Below are 16,458 nucleotides of genomic sequence, written 5' to 3' on the forward strand. Positions count from 1 at the left end.
GACCGACCTGAGCTGGTGCAAGCCGCGGCCGAGCTCCGCCCGCTCCAGCCCACGGGCCGCCTGGCTATGTGGAGCCACCGCAACACCTGAACCCCCAGCACTGCCGACCGCCTGCCTCGGCCTCGCCCCACCCCGGCTGGGTCCTGCCCCGGCCCGGCTCGGCCCCGCCCGGACACGGAGCCGCCAAGCCGGGCCCTCCGCAAAGCTCCAGCCGGCCCTCAACTTCACTGTTTTACTAGGACAGGAGCTACTTCTTTGCTGAACTGCATTGTGGTTTCAACTCCTGAGGTTTTCTTCAAGCATTTGCATTGTTCAGAATGTGAGAGGCACGGCCGAGACACATTTTGGGGTTCCCACTGCATTGCTACACCTCCCCCCTCACTTCAGGGCCAGATGAGCAAGGGAAAGGAGCGCGGCCTGGGCATCCCGCAGGGCCCCGCTAGGAAAGCTATGAACGCTCCTGCCTTGAGCGCAGCCACAGACCTGCTCTGGCCACAATGTGGGGTCGCCCGGCGGACACTGGTGACCAGTGGGAGCATGACCAGGAGGTGATTACCTTCTAATCACCCTTGGCTTTATTTTTAGGTAACACGAAGAAGGACACCATGAGAGCGAAGGCCGTTGGGTAACTGCCCTTTGCTCTCACGCTGCGCGTCTCCCTGCCATGAACCGCCGCAACCGGTGCTGGGAGTGGTTGAGGGCCGCCGCCGGTGCTGGAACCTCGCCGCCTCAAGGCTCGTGCGCAGGCGCAGGGGGCTGGCCTGGAGCCCACCCTGGGAGAGCCCCGCTGGAGATGGGGAAATGGAGGAAGGCGGCACCTGGGCGCTTCCTGGGGCCAGACAACGCCCCCTCATTGGAACCTGCATGACCATGCCTCTGAGAAACCAGCGCATCGGCAACGACCACTCCTAATTTTCGGTAATACAAACCTGCAGTCCATGCACTTAGGTAACACCCTTGCTGAAAAGTTTACCTTTGGAGGGTTTATCCTAAAGCAAAGTATCCTCAAATTGAATGTCCTGCATTCCCTTTGGATGGCATTTATTTCATTCCTGCTCATGCGTTTCAAAAAATAGTATGCCCTATTTTCCTACTCAGTCTGGAGGTTCCATTAAAGAACATTTCTGGCAAAGAATTTTAGTCCTGAAAACACACTCCAAAATATACTTTCTTCTGACTCCATTCCCAGAGTTTTTCCTACCACATTCAAATTATTTCTAGAAATGTTTTGGTTGTAGCCTTGATCAATTTCAGTCGATAAAGCAGCAGGGAGTAAGGGAACAATTCCAGGTTCCGCCACCCCTGACTCTGCAACACAGTGCAGCATTCCAGTTGGCAATAAAAAGCTAGTAGAGAAGCAACTCACTGACTTGAGTTTGTAATAGCTTCAGAAGAAGGTTTAATGGTCACATCCTTTCTGCTTGTTTGCAGGATTCCTATCGTCTGTTTCCACGTGATAGCACTGAAGAGCCTTCACCTCTATGCAGGCCCAGGGCCTCAAGTGCAGAGACTGAGAGCTCTGCAGGACACAGCATGGAGCTGCCATTCCTCTACTGTTCCGTGATTGGGTGGAAGAGCATGTGTCCTCTGAACAGGGGATCCAAGCCCTGAGATGTTCTTTCTCAGCAGTCAGTGCGGCCCAGGAGTTTCTGTGGGGATGCTCAGAGAGCAGGGGCTGGAGGACTTTTAGCCACCACCTCCCATGGCCAGTCTTCACAAATTACCTTTGGCTAATTTGATTGTCTCTCCTCCTGGGGTCTAGGACTTCAAATATGTACAGAAGTGATTGCAGAATTAAGACAAGACACTGTTCCACAGTATAGTTTTTGTATCACTGGCTCATTCAAATCCTATATCAAAAAAGACTCATTCAAATCCTATATCAAAGCCATGTGTGAGAATCTTGAGAAAGCATCGGTTGACTGACTTGGCAAGGGAGGAAGCTACCAAGAATTCTGCCCTTCTTCAGTATCTGAGTATGATATTTTGCTTCAACATCCCTCTTAGATGAAGTTATTGATTGAAAATCATTTAAGTTTGCCCTGTGATAAAAGATCAAGTCCTCAGAAAGATCTCCAAAGCGTTTATGGTTTGTTTGGTTTTGTTTTGTTTTGGTAAGTTTACCATGATTTTGCTTGAATTGCTCTCCGTTGATCTTCTCAGCTAAGATCGAGGTAGAGTTGCACAGCGGAAGAGGGCTGCATGTAAGTAGGCAGTTCTGTCTCAGAGGACAAAAGGCCTGGGAGCACCCAGACAGGCAGTCACTGCATGGAGTTCACTCCCCTCCCAGTGGCCACTGTGGAGGCATTTCATAGAAATGCTTGCTGGACCGTTCAGGTTTAGAGTTGGGACAAAACCAAGAACTCATGGGGATATTAGACAGGAGTTAGGAAATGACCTTCTCACACAACTAGGGCAAGGAGGGGAGAACCCTGGGCTTGAGACTTGCAATCCACCACCTGCCCCTGCAGTGTGGCCCCTGTTACATTTTTCTGCAACTCTGCCCTCTTGAGTCCAAATGTCTTCAAAAGGGGCAAATGCTTCATAAGTTCCAACAGAGTGTGTTTCAGTGAATGTTCGCAGTGTGCACCGGTCTGGCTGAAGGTCTCTTCCCTTCCCCAACACCCTCCCATCATGCAAAATTACCCTGCCCAGCAGGGAGTGACATGTGTGTCAGAAATTTTGCTGCTGTGCTCTGAGTACTCCTTATCTCCGTTGACCAGTTTCCTAACACTCCCCATGTCCACAACACAGAACATGGGTGCTCTTTCCTGTCATTTTGACACTAATAAATGGACAGTGATTCTCAGTGTGGAAATGAGAATGAAGTTTTTTTTGAAGACAGGCTACAATAATTCCCATGCAGAGAACCACATGCGATGACACTGGATTCCAAACAGCAAGAATGTATGGTGAAGATGAGGCCAACAGTGAGCTGAGAGAGGCCAGCCAGGATGTGTTTCAGTGAAGATGAGAAACAATCAGATAACACTTGTTTCCTCCAGGAAAGAAAATGTGGTGGCCAGGGAAAAGAGATGGGAAGAAGGCTGGTCATTGCCTGTTCCACTGTGCACAGTTTGAATTTGAAGCCATGAAAAGTATTGCTTGGTTAAATTAAAATCATTCAAAAGATAAAAAATAAACATTTAACACCAGCACAATATGCTGGGAAACAAAATGAAAGGATTTCTGGTCTCGGTGCTGTAGGTCGCATAGCCACTCTTTCCTGGATTGAGGCTTTCCAGCAAAGGAGATGGGAAGTAAGGCTGGCCTGCTGGTGTGGACAGAGATTCCAGCAACATACATGACCTGGGGGCACAAAGATTGCTTCCTAAACAATGATGAGCACACAGCCACCTAATAGCCTGGATCAGCTGAGACCATCCTGATTTCAAACACCCAGTCCCCTTGCCTTCCTAAGAACCCCTGTGTTTCTCAGACTGAAAACGTGTTCTGAATTTTGTTCATGAAGTGCAGCCCTCATTGAAATTCATCAAGAGTGGGAAAGAGGCAAAGTGGGAAGGAGCATGGGTTGATTGGCACAAAAGTAGGTCTGTTGATAAAGAATGGAAGTAAAGAGGACATCAGGTAGAGGTTTTGCTGTGAGTCAAAAGGACAATTTAAAAGTTGCCTAAAGAGGCACACGCCATCTCTGTTGCTGCCGTCCAGTTGGAAAGGAAACTCAGGTTCTTGCCTAATGGCCGAAGCCCCTCACAGAATGTCCCCCACCCCTACCAGCTGCCCACTGCCCCTCCCCCTCTGCAGAATGTCTGGGGTCCTATGTTCTAAACCTATTTACATTCAAATTTTACCTGCTCCACTGGACTCAGGAGCAACTGCTGAGCCAGGTCACTCTCTGGGTCCTACCCTTGACTTTTCTCATTGCGGAAACTGCCAGACAGCGGTTGTCAGTGCCCAGCCTGAGGGGATGGCTTCAAATGGAGGTGAGCCTGTAGGGATGGGGGCATTATCCGAGTCTGCCATGCCTCAACTCCTTGGGAATTCAAATTTGACACTGCCCCTGGGGACAGTTGATAGGGCTGCTGTTAAGGACGGAGGGAGGACTGGATGTCCCCAAGGACACCACACCTGGGGATGGCCATGGCACCCTGAGTCTGTGGTTAGGGAGGACGGCTCCTTAGAGGTGGACCAAGATGCCTGGGGGAATACACCGTGTAGGGGAAAGGATGGAGTGGATGGATTGATCCTTTCTAGAAGGAGACAGGTCACGTCATTGTGTGTTTGTAGGGAGTGGTGGGATCGTGTTGTGTTGGTGGCCCCTGGAGGACGACAGGCAAGCCCAAACCCTGTGCCGTGTCTTCAGGCATCTGGAAGGTGCCCTTCCATAGTGTTCAGAGGGATTTGGACTGGAATTTTCTAGATCTTAGGGAGGAGTGGGGAGAAGTGGTCTCAGCCAGAAAACTGTTGGGTGGGTTGGCTGTGCCAGAGCATGTAGTGACAGCCTCTGGGTGGGTGAGGCTGGGGGCTACTGTAACTGCCACAGCCCAGAGCCTCTCAGCTCCCTCCCCAGACATGGCTTCTCCATCAGTTCAGGTAGCTGTTGGCTTTGATTTAACAGGGGTGGGGGCAGATGGGGAAGTTCAGGCAACACAGGGCCTGGGTTTCCTGAGTTGTTCTGAATTGTTTGCCCTTTTGTGGAAGCTCAGGTCTTCAGACCCATTTCCTCTTGTCTGCTAGCTCATGACCCATCCTCTGCACTTTGTTTTACTGTGGAGATGAAGAATTTGCTCTTATTCCATTTATACTACCTCATGAACAGGGGACAGGTGTGGATTCTTGCTGGTTCTCAGTGGAAGGGTCTGGAAAGGCTGGTTTCCTTTTCAGTAGAGGAAAGAGAGTAGCACACAAATAGGAAGATGATTCTCTTATTATTATTATTCAAGTTAGAATATGTGTCCTGAATGCTGAGGTGCATGTGCTGTATCCCTTATTCCCCTTGACTAGGGACTGCATGAGGTCCTAATGAACAGGGATGAGTTCCGGACAACTTTGCCTCACCTGGCCCGTGGCCCAAGAACCCCTGGTTCTTGGTTGGTCACTATGTTCAGTTATTGGGAGCTCAAAGGAGAAGAAGGACCAGAGATGGGCTCCTTGTCCCACTACCTATTGTAACATGACCAGCAGCTGTGAAAATCCCTAGACACCTCCCCTGATAGCCCTGCTGCTTGCCATTTGCTGGCTGTGTTCTAATCGTGTGTGGCTGTTGCTGGCTATGCAGTGACACTGTCTCAGGGGACTCCACCACTGCCTCTCAGACCTGCTCCCTGGGAACAGAGCTTCCTGAGTGGCAGCTGGGACCATCTAGTACTGAGGAAAGGGTGGCCTGAATCTGACCCCTATTTAGCACTTGCTGTGGGTGGTGCCAGGACAATCACTTCCATGCTGGGTGTGACGAGTTATGGATTATCTTCAGGGTTCCTAGGGTGCTGGCTTGGGAAAGATTTCCATCCAGTGGTTTTCTTTTGTTGTGTTTGAGCTACAAAAGAAAAGGATTTACAAGAGCTTCAGGAAAAGGAAGATTGAAGAGGAGATGGGGCCATAATATTCGGAAGCTTCTGGCTTCCTGTTGGCCTTCTGAGTGCCGAGCCATTGCCCTGGGGTGGGCCCCTCACCTGTTGCTGAGCACGCTGAGGACCACCAAGCCGCTGAGAGACTGATCCCTGACCCACGGCTTGGGAGATGCCTGTGAGGCTGACAGAGTCTGCCAGGGACACCCAAGGCAGACCCTCAGGCAGCAAAGGCTTGGCTGTTGCTTCTTGGGAGACAGTGTTTAGGGAGTCTTGGTGACCGGGGCCAGGCTCTCTAGTGGAGCCACTCTCCTTGGAGGAACAGAGCATCCGATGCACACTCAGGGACACTTGCAAGCTGCAGAGTTTCCCTGTCATAAGCCCTTAGCTGTTGGGACTCCCCTCTGATTCCCCAGTGACTAGTGTGGACCTGGAGACCCCAGCTCATTCACCTCTTTCGTTTGTCTCCACAGCATACCCAGTGCTGGGACCGGGCGTGACCGTGAACCCTGGCACCTCCCTGTCTGTGTTCACGGCTCTGCCCTTCACCATACCCGCTCCCGGCCCATCACACGGGCTGCCCCTTGTGACTGCAGGGGTTCCTCCAGGTGGCCCTCTGGTGCTGTCTGCCTTCCCCAGCACACCTCTGGTGGAAGGACAGGATGGCCGCGGCCCGAGTGGGGCCGGGGCTTCCAACGTCTTTGTCCAGATGGGGACAGAGGTGGGGCCTGTGAAAGCCCCTCAGGTGCAGACCTTGGTCCTAACTCAGGCCCCCCTCGTCTGGCAGGCTCCAGGCACCCTCTGTGGAGGTGTCGTGTGTCCACCTCCCCTACTCCTGGCAGCTGCTCCTGTGGTGCCTGTTATGGCTCCCCAGGTGGTTGGGGGCACCCAGGCCGGTGAGGGAGGCTGGTCCCAGGGCCTTCCTCTTCCACCACCACCACCACCGGCTGCCCAGTTGCCCCCCATCGTGTCCCAAGGGAATGCTGGGCCATGGCAACAAGGGACTCATGGAGAGGGCAGCCTGGCTTCCTCCCAGGCCAAGGCCCCGCCAGATGACTCCTGTAACCCTAAGAGTGTCTATGAGAACTTCCGACTCTGGCAGCACTACAAACCCCTGGCCCGGAGGCACCTTCCCCAGAGTCCTGACACCGAAGCGCTTTCGTGCTTCCTCATGTGAGTGTCCTTGGGGCATTGGAGCTGATCTTGCAGCTCACACGTAAAGAGGCTGCTGGATGGACGGGAGGTCACGCTGTTCAGGGGAGCTTGCAGGGCGGTTGTGAGGGTGATGGGTTGCACTATGGGAAGATACATTTTCAACAATATTAATCTGGCTGTGGCTCAGGACAGACTGTCAGGGGCCTCATCTCAACTGCCCATCACTGTCCCATGAGTCCAGCCAATCCTTACTTTCAATAATTTTCACAACAGTGTTTACAGAAGACCCAGGTCAGAGAGGGTTCCTGGTGTGACGTGAGCTACGGTTTGCGTTTAGGTCTTTGAGTACACACCCCAGTGCCTCCCCTTTAACCCAGTATTGATGGTCAGGAGCACCTCACATGGGGCTGGGGGGAGGAGGTGCAGGGCCCAGCAGGAACCTGGCACGTGCCCGCAGTTCTGCCGAGGTTCAGTTAGCACAGTGGTGGTGGAGCCTGCACAGGGGGATGGTCTTGGGCCCCGCACTGGGGTCGATGCCAGGCAGGTATTTGCATCTTCACCCTCAATCCCTCCTAGAAAAAGGGACAATGATGCTTCATTCAGATGATGGCGAAGAGATGACTTGAGCTCACATATGACATGCATAGCACAGTGCCTGGCACATGCTATGACACATTACATGATAGCAATTATGATTGCTGTCCCCATTACTATCATTATCAGGACTAGGCCATCTAGGAGAGCACGCCCCAAAGCCACGGGCTCCAGTGACAGCTCTGAGTGCACCTCAAGCCCAGCAGCCCAGGGCCATGGACTGTGGTGGCTGTGAGGCAGCAACGTCAGCATCTGGGAGAGTTTGTGGTTTCATTCCCAGTCCCTGCCTCTCTCCACCCTGCGGCGCCTCTGTCACCCTGTGTTTCCCACTGACGAGCAAACGGGAGCTTGAGCACATCCACCGTGCGACACACTGGCCATTCCCCTAGGGAAGTCCCCTGCCTGGGGTGTAGGTGGAAGGTGGCCCCATCTTCATCCCCAAAAATCTCGCTGTTCCTGCACCCTGGAACTGGTTGCATTCCCCCTTGGAGCAGAGTCTGGGTGCACTGGGGACCCTGATTCTTGGAGTGGAGCTGCCCCAGGCTCACAGGCCTTTGCCATGGCTCTTGTGGGAATGTGGAATCTGGACCTGCTGCTTGCAGTGGCATGGACAACACTCTGCTTTGGTTCTGGACATGTGCTCCTGCTCCTCATGCTCCAGGGCCCTGAGGCTACATCCCCAGGGGCTGCCTTGCTCCAGAGTCCCCAGGAAGCCAGTTGAATGCTCAGTCCTGGGGCCCTGGAACCTGCACTTTAACCCTTGCCCCCAGGTCATCCTGTGTGCACACTGTCTCAGTCAGCTCAGGCTCTGCCGTAACAAATCCTGTAGACTGGGTGCTTTATCAAGACACATTCATGTCTCCCAGTTCCAGAGGCCAGAAGTCCCAGATCAAGGTGACAGCAGATTGGGTGTCTGGTCAGGGCCCTCCTCCTGGCTGGAGAGAGCTGTCTCTGGCTGTGTCTCCTCGTGACTGAGAGCAAGAGCCCTGGTGTCTCCTCCTGCCCTTATCAGAGCTTGGATTCCATGACTGGGACCCACGCTCATGACCTGCTCTAACCCTGATTGCCTCCAAATACTGACACACTGGTGCTGAGGGCTTCAGCACAGGAATGTTGGGGACACACATGTTCCACCCATAGTACTGAGTCCACTTCTCAACAGTGAGGACCCGAGGGGCAGTCGGAGAGGCCACTTGGTAGCTTGTGTTGATGTTTGATCTTGGGGGTGTGTCCTGGGGCCTGAGGAGCCCACATGGGGGAGAACAGGACAGGAACAGATGGCAGGACAGGTGTGGGGAGGACAGGGGCCAGGTGTTGGGACCAGGTGGGCTTGGGATGAAGGGTGGGCTTATAGGCTGAGACTGACTGCACTGGTTTGCAGCCCAGTTCTCCGATCCCTGGCCCGGCGGAAGCCCACCATGACCCTGGAGGAGGGACTGTGGCGGGCCATGCGGGAATGGCAGCACACGAGCAACTTTGACCGGATGATATTCTACGAGATAGCAGAAAAGTGAGTCTGGGGTCCTGGGAGCAGGGCCCGCGTGGCAGGGTGAGAGTGAATGACAGAGGTCCGGTGGCCATGGTGGCTTCTCAACGTGGAGTGTGAGGAGGGTGTGGACAAACCCAGGACACTCTGGGCCCCTGGCTCCCTCAGGAAGCTGCTCCTGCCACCTAGAGTGCTCTGGGGTCTCTGTCCTGCCCTATTGGGAAGCACCCCCTGCCTGGCCTGGGGCCATCCCTGCCTTGACACTGGAGGTCATGGCGGGAGCAGCCAGCATCACAGCCCAAAGTGGGTCACCTCCAGCTGTGGGGATGGGGAGAAGGGGCACTAGTGACTGTAGACAAGAGTGGGGTACAGGCTCCTCACAGCAGTGGCCAGAAGTCAGTTTTCTCCCATCCCAGCCTGGCCAGGGAGTTGGGTTGGGGAGACCTGTGCCCGGGACACCATGAGACCCATCTCTGGCCTGACTGCCTTTGCTCCTGGGCAGTCCCCTCCATGAAGACAGACAGACAGACAGCAGCCTCAGGGGAAAGGGGCCCTGTTCTCTGGGCTCAGCTTTTGCTTCCTCCTGACCCGGGGTCTCCCAGGCCTCGTGCCCCTGGGTTATCTTTCGGGGGCCCACAGTCCTAGCCTCAGGACTCCTGCATCTGGGCATCATCCCTGATGCCTTCTGCCATACACCCCACTCCTGGCCAGCTGAAACCTGGAGGAGGGGTCCCCCGGGACCTGCCTGGACCTCATGGCCCTGACTTGAGTCAGGAAGCCCCATTGATGCCATGGGCTCTGCAGGGGCCGAGTGAGGGAGGGTGAGCCCAGAACTCTGGGAGCAGCTTCCTCCTGGGACTGGGGAATGGGACACAGTGAGGGCCTGGAGAGCCCACCCGAGGCACTCCCTCCCATCCCTGCCCTTGGTTGCTGCCTGGTCCTGGGGGGAGGGGACCTGGACCCTCTCAGCAGCCTGGGCCTCCTTCACCGCCAGGTTCCTGGAGTTTGAGGCTGAGGAGGAGATGCAGATTCAGAAATCACAATGGATGAAGGGGCCCCAGTGCCTGCCTCCTCCAGCCACACCGAGGCTTGAACCTCGAGGACCCCCGGCCCCTGAGGTGGTCAAGCAGCCAGGTATGGCTTCCCACATTCCCACAGGAGCCACGGCAAAGACCAAAGGGGCCAAGGGAGGCCAATGTCCCCACACCCCATGCTTCCCTTCAAGAGGGGGATTTGCTCCCTCCAACAGGACAGTTTCTGGGAGCATATGTTGGGTATTGACCTGGTCGAGTTTCCTAGCTACTCTCTCCCCTCTCCTGTCCAAAACTCCACATATGCTCTGCCCAGGAAGCAGGGATGAGTGGGGAGAGTACAGGGCGTATTGGTGGCTCCAAACTTCCTCCCAAGCGATGCTGTCTCAGATGTGCCCCTCCTGCCTCCTTCGGGGGCGCTGTGGTTAAGGTGGACCTGACCCAACTGGGACCCACTTCACATCCCCAAGCCCTGCCCTCCCCTGTGTGGTGCAAGCAGGAGGAGCGGCCCTCACCACGCCCATACTCCTCTCTCTCTGCCTCAGTGTACCTTCCCAGCAAGGCTGGTCCCAAGGCCCCGACTGCCTGCCTGCCACCACCCAGGCCCCAGAGGCCAGTGACCAAGGCCCGCCTGCCACCACCCCGGCCCCACCGACGAGCAGAGACCAAGGCCCGCCTGCCACCACCCAGGCCCCAGAGGCCAGCAGAGACTAAGGTCCCTGAGGAGATCCCCCCAGAAGTGGTGCAGGAGTACATGGACATCATGGAGGAACTGCTAGGGCCTTCCCTCGGGGCCACGGGGGAGCCCGAGAAACAACAGGAAGAGGGCGAAGTGAAGCAGCCACGGGAAGAGGATTGGATGCCCCCAGACCCGGGCCTCCTGAGCTACATTGACAAGCTGTGTTCCCAGAAAGACTTCGTCACCAAGGTGGGCTGGAGTGCTGGGGTCTGCTGGATTCCAGGGGGTGGCACTCCCAGGTCCTTGGAATTAAAGTCTGTTCCTTCGCTACTCAGCAGTGTGTGTATTTCCATGGATTTGAGTGTCTGTGTATGTGATTGTGTGTGTCTGTGTGTTGCTGTGTGTTTGTGTCTGTGGTTTGTTACTGTGTGTCTTTGTGTGTCTGTGCGGGTGTGAGTGTGGAGTGTGTACCTTACCTGTGTCTGTGTCTTTTCCTGTGTCATATGTGGGTCTGTTTGTGTGTCTGTGTGTGGTTTGTGTGTCTCTGTCTGTGTGTGTGTATGCTACCAGGTCTGTGGTCTGTGTCTGTAGCTGGTGGTCACCATGATATGAGACAGCCCCAGGAGGGTGGGGACGGGGCGCTTGCTGCTTCTGCATCTCCTCCAGGTGTTCTTGGCTCCAGGTTACTCCCTGCCCAGGAAGCTCATGCCTTCTTCCTTCTGTTTCCAGGTGGAGGCCGTCATTCACCCCCGATTCCTGGAAGAATTGCTTTCCCCAGATCCACAGATGGATTTCTTGGCCCTAAGCCAGGAGCTGGAGCAGGAGGAAGGACTCACCCTTGCCCAGGTACCCCAGGGGCAGGAGGGACCCGGCACACAAGGCCCACCTGATTGTCTAATCCCCCCCCCGGGGATGCCTGGCTTCTTGGGGAACCACTCTGGAGTGGGAAGATGCAGGTTCAGAGGGAGTAGGATGGACAGGAGCCAGGGAGGGGAGTCAGCATGCAAGCTGCGGTGAGGCCCAACGGGATGCCCGGCAGAGCCACACCCTCTCTCTTTGACATAAAGCCCAGCTGCCTCAGGCTTCCCTGCCTGCCACCCAAGTGCCCTGGTCTCCACCACCCTGGGCCCTGCTCACACCTGGGGCAGTGCCAGTAAGTGCCCCCTTTCCTCCCGCAGCTAGTGGAGAAGCGCCTCCTAACTTTGAAGGAGAAACAGCATATGAGGGCAGCCCCTGGTCATGGCATGGCCCAGTTGGACTCAAGTTCTTCTAAGTTTGCAGCTGGCCAAGGAGCAGAGAGAGACATCCCTGACCCCCAACAAGGGGTTGGCATGGAAACCTGCCCACCCCAGAAGGCTGCCCGGGACCCTCAGGGACGAGGCAGAGCACACACTGGCATGGCCAGGTCCAAAGACTCTGTTGTGCTTTTGGGATGTCAGGATTCCCCTGGGCTGAGGGCTGCCCGGCCAACCTCCCCTCCCCAGGACCACAGACCCACCAGCCCTGGCCTGGGGACCAAGGATGCCTTGGATCTCCCTGGAGGGTCTCCTGTCAGGGAGTCACATGGGCTGGCTCAGGGGTCAAATGAGGAGGAGGAGCTCCCCAGCCTGGCCTTCCTCTTGGGTTCCCAGCACAAGCTTCTGCCCTGGTGGTTACCCCAGAGCCCTGTCCCTGCCTCGGGCCTTCTCAGCCCAGAAAAGTGGGGACCCCAGGGAACTCATCAGTCCCCATCTGCTCAGAGAAGAGGCCTCAGCCTAGCACCCTCTCCTGCCACGAAGTCCAAGAAGCGACCTCTCTTTGGAAGCCCGTCCCCTGCTGAAAAGACACCCCACCCAGGGCCTGGGCTCAGGGTCTCTGGGGAGCAATCCCTGACTTGGGGGCTGGGTGACCCCTCACAGTCTCGAAAGAGAAAGGGTGACCCCTTGGTCTCCAGGAAGGAGAAGCAGCAGCATTGTAGCCAGTAGGGGCTTCTGGGCAGGCTCTCTGGGGCCAATCCCCAAGGATGGGGCTCTGGCATCTGATGCCCCAAAGCAGTGAAAAGCTTCTTCTCCCCCAGTGCTGATCTTGCTGGGCCTTAGCTTTGGAGGGTAGGGGAGGGAGGGGAGGGAGAGGGTGGCTGAACGGGGAGGGCAGGAAGGGAGGGTCTGGGGGGAAGGGGCTGGGGAGTGGGGGTGGGAAGCAGTGCGTTGGGGGCCTCGTGTGTAAATGTGAATAAATGTAGTTGTGTTGGAAAATGCTCTCAGGGCTGCTGCCTCTGTCCTCGGTGCTGTGCTGCTCCGTGGAGGGTGTCTGTGAGGGAGGGCAGAGGAACTGGCAGATGCCAGGCTCTGGGAACCCACAGGGGCCGGCCCCACTCTTTCCTCCTGGCGTAGGGAGCCCCTTCAGATGCTCCAGGGACTGACAGATGCTGAGGAAGCCCTGATCCCTCCCACCACCCACTCACAAGGCCCTGCCTGCTTTAGGGAGGCTTCTTGGGGCCTCCCATCATTATCAGCATCCCTGGAAAGTCCTGGGATTGGAGGGAGCTGGCTGGCTCTTGTTCTGCTTGGTGGGAGCTGAGGAGAAGGCAGCCGCCTGCAACATGAACATGCGGAAAGGAGGCTGCTCCTGCTTAACCCTCATCAGGAAGTGCGTGGGCACTGGGCTGAGAGGAGACATTGAGGTGACTGTCCACACGGGTGTGTTTGGGATACGACGATGGGTGGGGAGCAGGGGAAGTCCCTCTGCCTGTTTCTGGGCAGGAGAGAGTCTTGCCCAACTAGCTGAAGCAGTTGCTTCTTGCTGTGGCCACAGGGACTGGCCTTGGGGACCTCAAGGTCCTGCATGGAGCCCCCCACAGCTATGATTCCCTTCCCATATGAGGACTGAACTCATGTGGAATTGATGTAGACACAGATTTACATTGGTATCTAAAACAGTTGCCTCCCAACACACCATCACCAATGGGAACAAGCATGACCAGTCACCAGGTGCAGGGTGGGTGTGTCTGCTGGTTCCAGGGCCAGGAGGAGCTGGGGCCCAGGCTGAGAGGGGCCGAGGGTCAGCCGCCCTTCTGCCAGGCACAGACCCCAAGGGCAGAGCAGGGGCTGCCTGGGATGTGGCATCGGCTGTCTGGGAAGTGCCCTGGGAGTCGGGGGCTAGGTGTTCACCAAAGGGAGACTTCCAGAGTCTATGAGTGAGATGAGGACTGCATCAGGAGAGGAACCGAGGCTGGGGAGGACACTCTGCTCTTCCCCAGGTTGTCCTGTCCTCCCAATCTCTGCTGAACTCCTCTCACGCCGTGGGCCAACTTCTGCCCCTTTTACCCCTAACCCACCTCTTAGAATCTCAGATCCCAGCATGGACAGGACCCAGCATCCACCCTGGTTCCCTCCTGGCCAACACCTTCTTCTCCACAGTCTGAGTTCTGATTCCTCCCCCAGGGCCCTTATTGGCTCAGGACCCCTGTGACTGCCAGGGCACCTGTCCCAGCACTGCCTGCACGCAGAGCTGTGGTCATGGTGCTGGGGGCTGGCCCAGCAGCAGAGGCTGTTGTGGCAAAGCTGTCCGGTACACGGTGGCCTGACCCCTCAGCCAAGTGACAAAGGGAGCCATGTTTGGGTCCTCTCTGGCCCCATCTGCCCACAGAACACAGCAGTCAGCCGGACAGATGCCCCTCTGCCCCTTCCCTTCTGCTCGATGTGGGCAGGGTCGGAGTCCTGCCATCTTCTGTGGCCTTTGGGAAGGAGAGTTTATCTTGGCAGGGCTTCCCCAGCTCAGTGCACATCAGGCCCTTGGGGAAAATGTGGGGAGTGAAGAGTCACTGGTGGGTGATGTGGACAGCTCCCGTGACTCCTCTACATTCAGGGCCATCCTCAGGAGATAAGGTAGCACTGCCCCTTTGCAGGGTTTAGGAATGTTAAGTGAGCCGTGTTTGAAGGGAACGTGGTCCATACTCTGGTGTGTGTGGGTGCCCAACCGACTTCCTCACCTAAGGGTGAAAGTGACACCTTGGGGCTCCCGCTGGTTACCCCACTGGCTGTTGTGTATCCCACTGTCCCTGTCCTTGTTTTGTCTGAGCCATTCCTAGGAGGCAGAACTTGTGCTTCCTCCAGCTCTGTGTCCCACTTGAGCCCTACAATCTGCCCCTAAATGGGCACAGTGGGGCTGACTGGGGGGCTCTGGTAGACTGAACACATATCCCCCACCCAGTTCCTGTGCTGAAGCCCTAACCCCCAACGTGATGGTATTTGGAGATTGGGCCTTTGGGAGTTATTCAGGGTTAGAAGAGACCATGAGGGTGGGGCCCTAATGATGGGATTAGGGCCCTGGTAAGAAGCAGAGACCCCAGAGCTCTCTCCCTGACACGAGGACACAGTGAGAAGGCAGCCATCTGCAAGCCAGAAAGAGAGCCCTCACCAGACCCTCGCCCACTGGGATGCTAACCTTGGACTTCCAGCCTCCAGACTGTGACAAATACATTTTTTTTAAAATATGCGCCACCACCCCCAAGTCTATGGCACTTTGTCCTAGCAGCCCTATGTGACTAGGACAAGGTGCATAATCTCAAGAACTTCCTTCATGACCGGTATCTGGAAACCGTGCATCAGAGCCACGGGAAAGAAAGGCTCGGCCCTTTGCAACTGTCAGCACACCTCCACCCCAAGTGCAGTGTATCACACATGAACCAGGAGAGCCTGGGACGCAGTGAAAAGGAATCTGTAAATACCCATGATGTCGTCACATCCACGCTTGGGGAAGCCATGCAGCTTGCTCACAGCAGGTGCTGGGGGTGTACTGAGGCTCTTGGTCGGCTTGGCCTCCCTGCTCACGCAGCCAGGTCACTCTCTGGCAGCCAGTGCAGCTGGGGTGGCCACCGGCAGGTTTGCCTCCAGAGACCCCTCCCTTCACCACTGGATGACAGATCCCTGAAGAAGCCACAGCCTCCTGGGAAACTCCATCTGACAATGTGAGCAAAGCTGGCCCCCGTTAGTGAACATGCTGTGCTTTCTGACAGCTACCAGGATGGACTTGATCCAGGTGGCTGCCCTTTTGTAGCTCACTTTGATTCTAACTTCAGCGTCGCATGATGCCCTATGAATGGAATATACAATGTGTGTCTTTCACATCTGTCTTCTTTCACTTAGAATAATATTTCCAAGGTCATCTACATTTTTAGTATGTATCATTACATCAAACCTTTTTGTTGCTGAATAATATTCCATTAATGGATATACTAAAATTTATCCAGTTATCGTTAAGAACATTTGGGTTTTTTTCACTTTTTGGCTATTGTGAATAACACTTCTAAGAATATTTGTGTACAAGGTTTCCTGGGGATGTATGTTTCCATTTCTCATGGCTACATACCTAAGAGTGAAATTGATGGGCCATATGGAAACTCTATGTTTAACCATTTCAGAAGGTGCCAGACTGTTTCCAGTGTACATGAACTATTTTATATACCCACTAGCTGTGTGAGGGTCCCAGCATCTCTCCATATTCTAGCCAACATTTATTATCAACTCTCTTTTTGATAAAGTCATCCTAGTGGTTCTGAAGTTGCATCTCATCGTAGTTTGCATTTGTGTTTCCCTGATGTTGAACCTCTTTCATGTACCTATGTGCCACTTGTATATCTTCTTTGGAGCAATGTGTACTCAACATTTAGTAATTTTTAACTGGTTTGTGTTTTGTCATTGAGTTATAAGAATTCTTTATATATTCCAGATAAAAATGCTTTACAAGATATAATTTGCAGAAATATTCTCCCATTCTATGGGTTGTCCTTTACTTTCTTGATGGTACTCTTTGAAGCACAAAAGTTTTTAACCTTGGATGATGTCCAATTTATCTATTTTTTCTTTTGTTACTTGTGGTTTTGATGTCATGTTTAAGAAACCATTAACTAGTCTTAGGTCATGAAATTTATTCCTATGCTTTTTCCTTTTTAAAAAACCATCTTAAACATTTTCAATTGTACAATTTAGTAATGTTATGTATATT

General features: G+C 54.6%; 1 protein-coding gene across 1 annotated transcript; it reads left to right on the plus strand.

Moving 5' to 3' along the window:
* Positions 1-3,632: 3,632 nt before the first annotated feature.
* LOC129006165 (NUT family member 2D-like) lies at positions 3,633-12,697 on the plus strand. The gene is given in 8 exon segments (XM_054435557.1): positions 3,633-3,785; positions 3,787-3,944; positions 6,002-6,701; positions 8,659-8,787; positions 9,758-9,897; positions 10,340-10,722; positions 11,203-11,319; positions 11,652-12,697. Coding segments are annotated over 8 exon segments (2,418 nt in total). The 5' UTR covers positions 3,633-3,780; the 3' UTR covers positions 12,438-12,697.
* Positions 12,698-16,458: the final 3,761 nt, after the last annotated feature.

This window comes from Pongo pygmaeus, chromosome 8, assembly GCF_028885625.2.
Source record: "Pongo pygmaeus isolate AG05252 chromosome 8, NHGRI_mPonPyg2-v2.0_pri, whole genome shotgun sequence".
NCBI classification, from domain to species: Eukaryota; Metazoa; Chordata; class Mammalia; order Primates; family Hominidae; genus Pongo; species Pongo pygmaeus.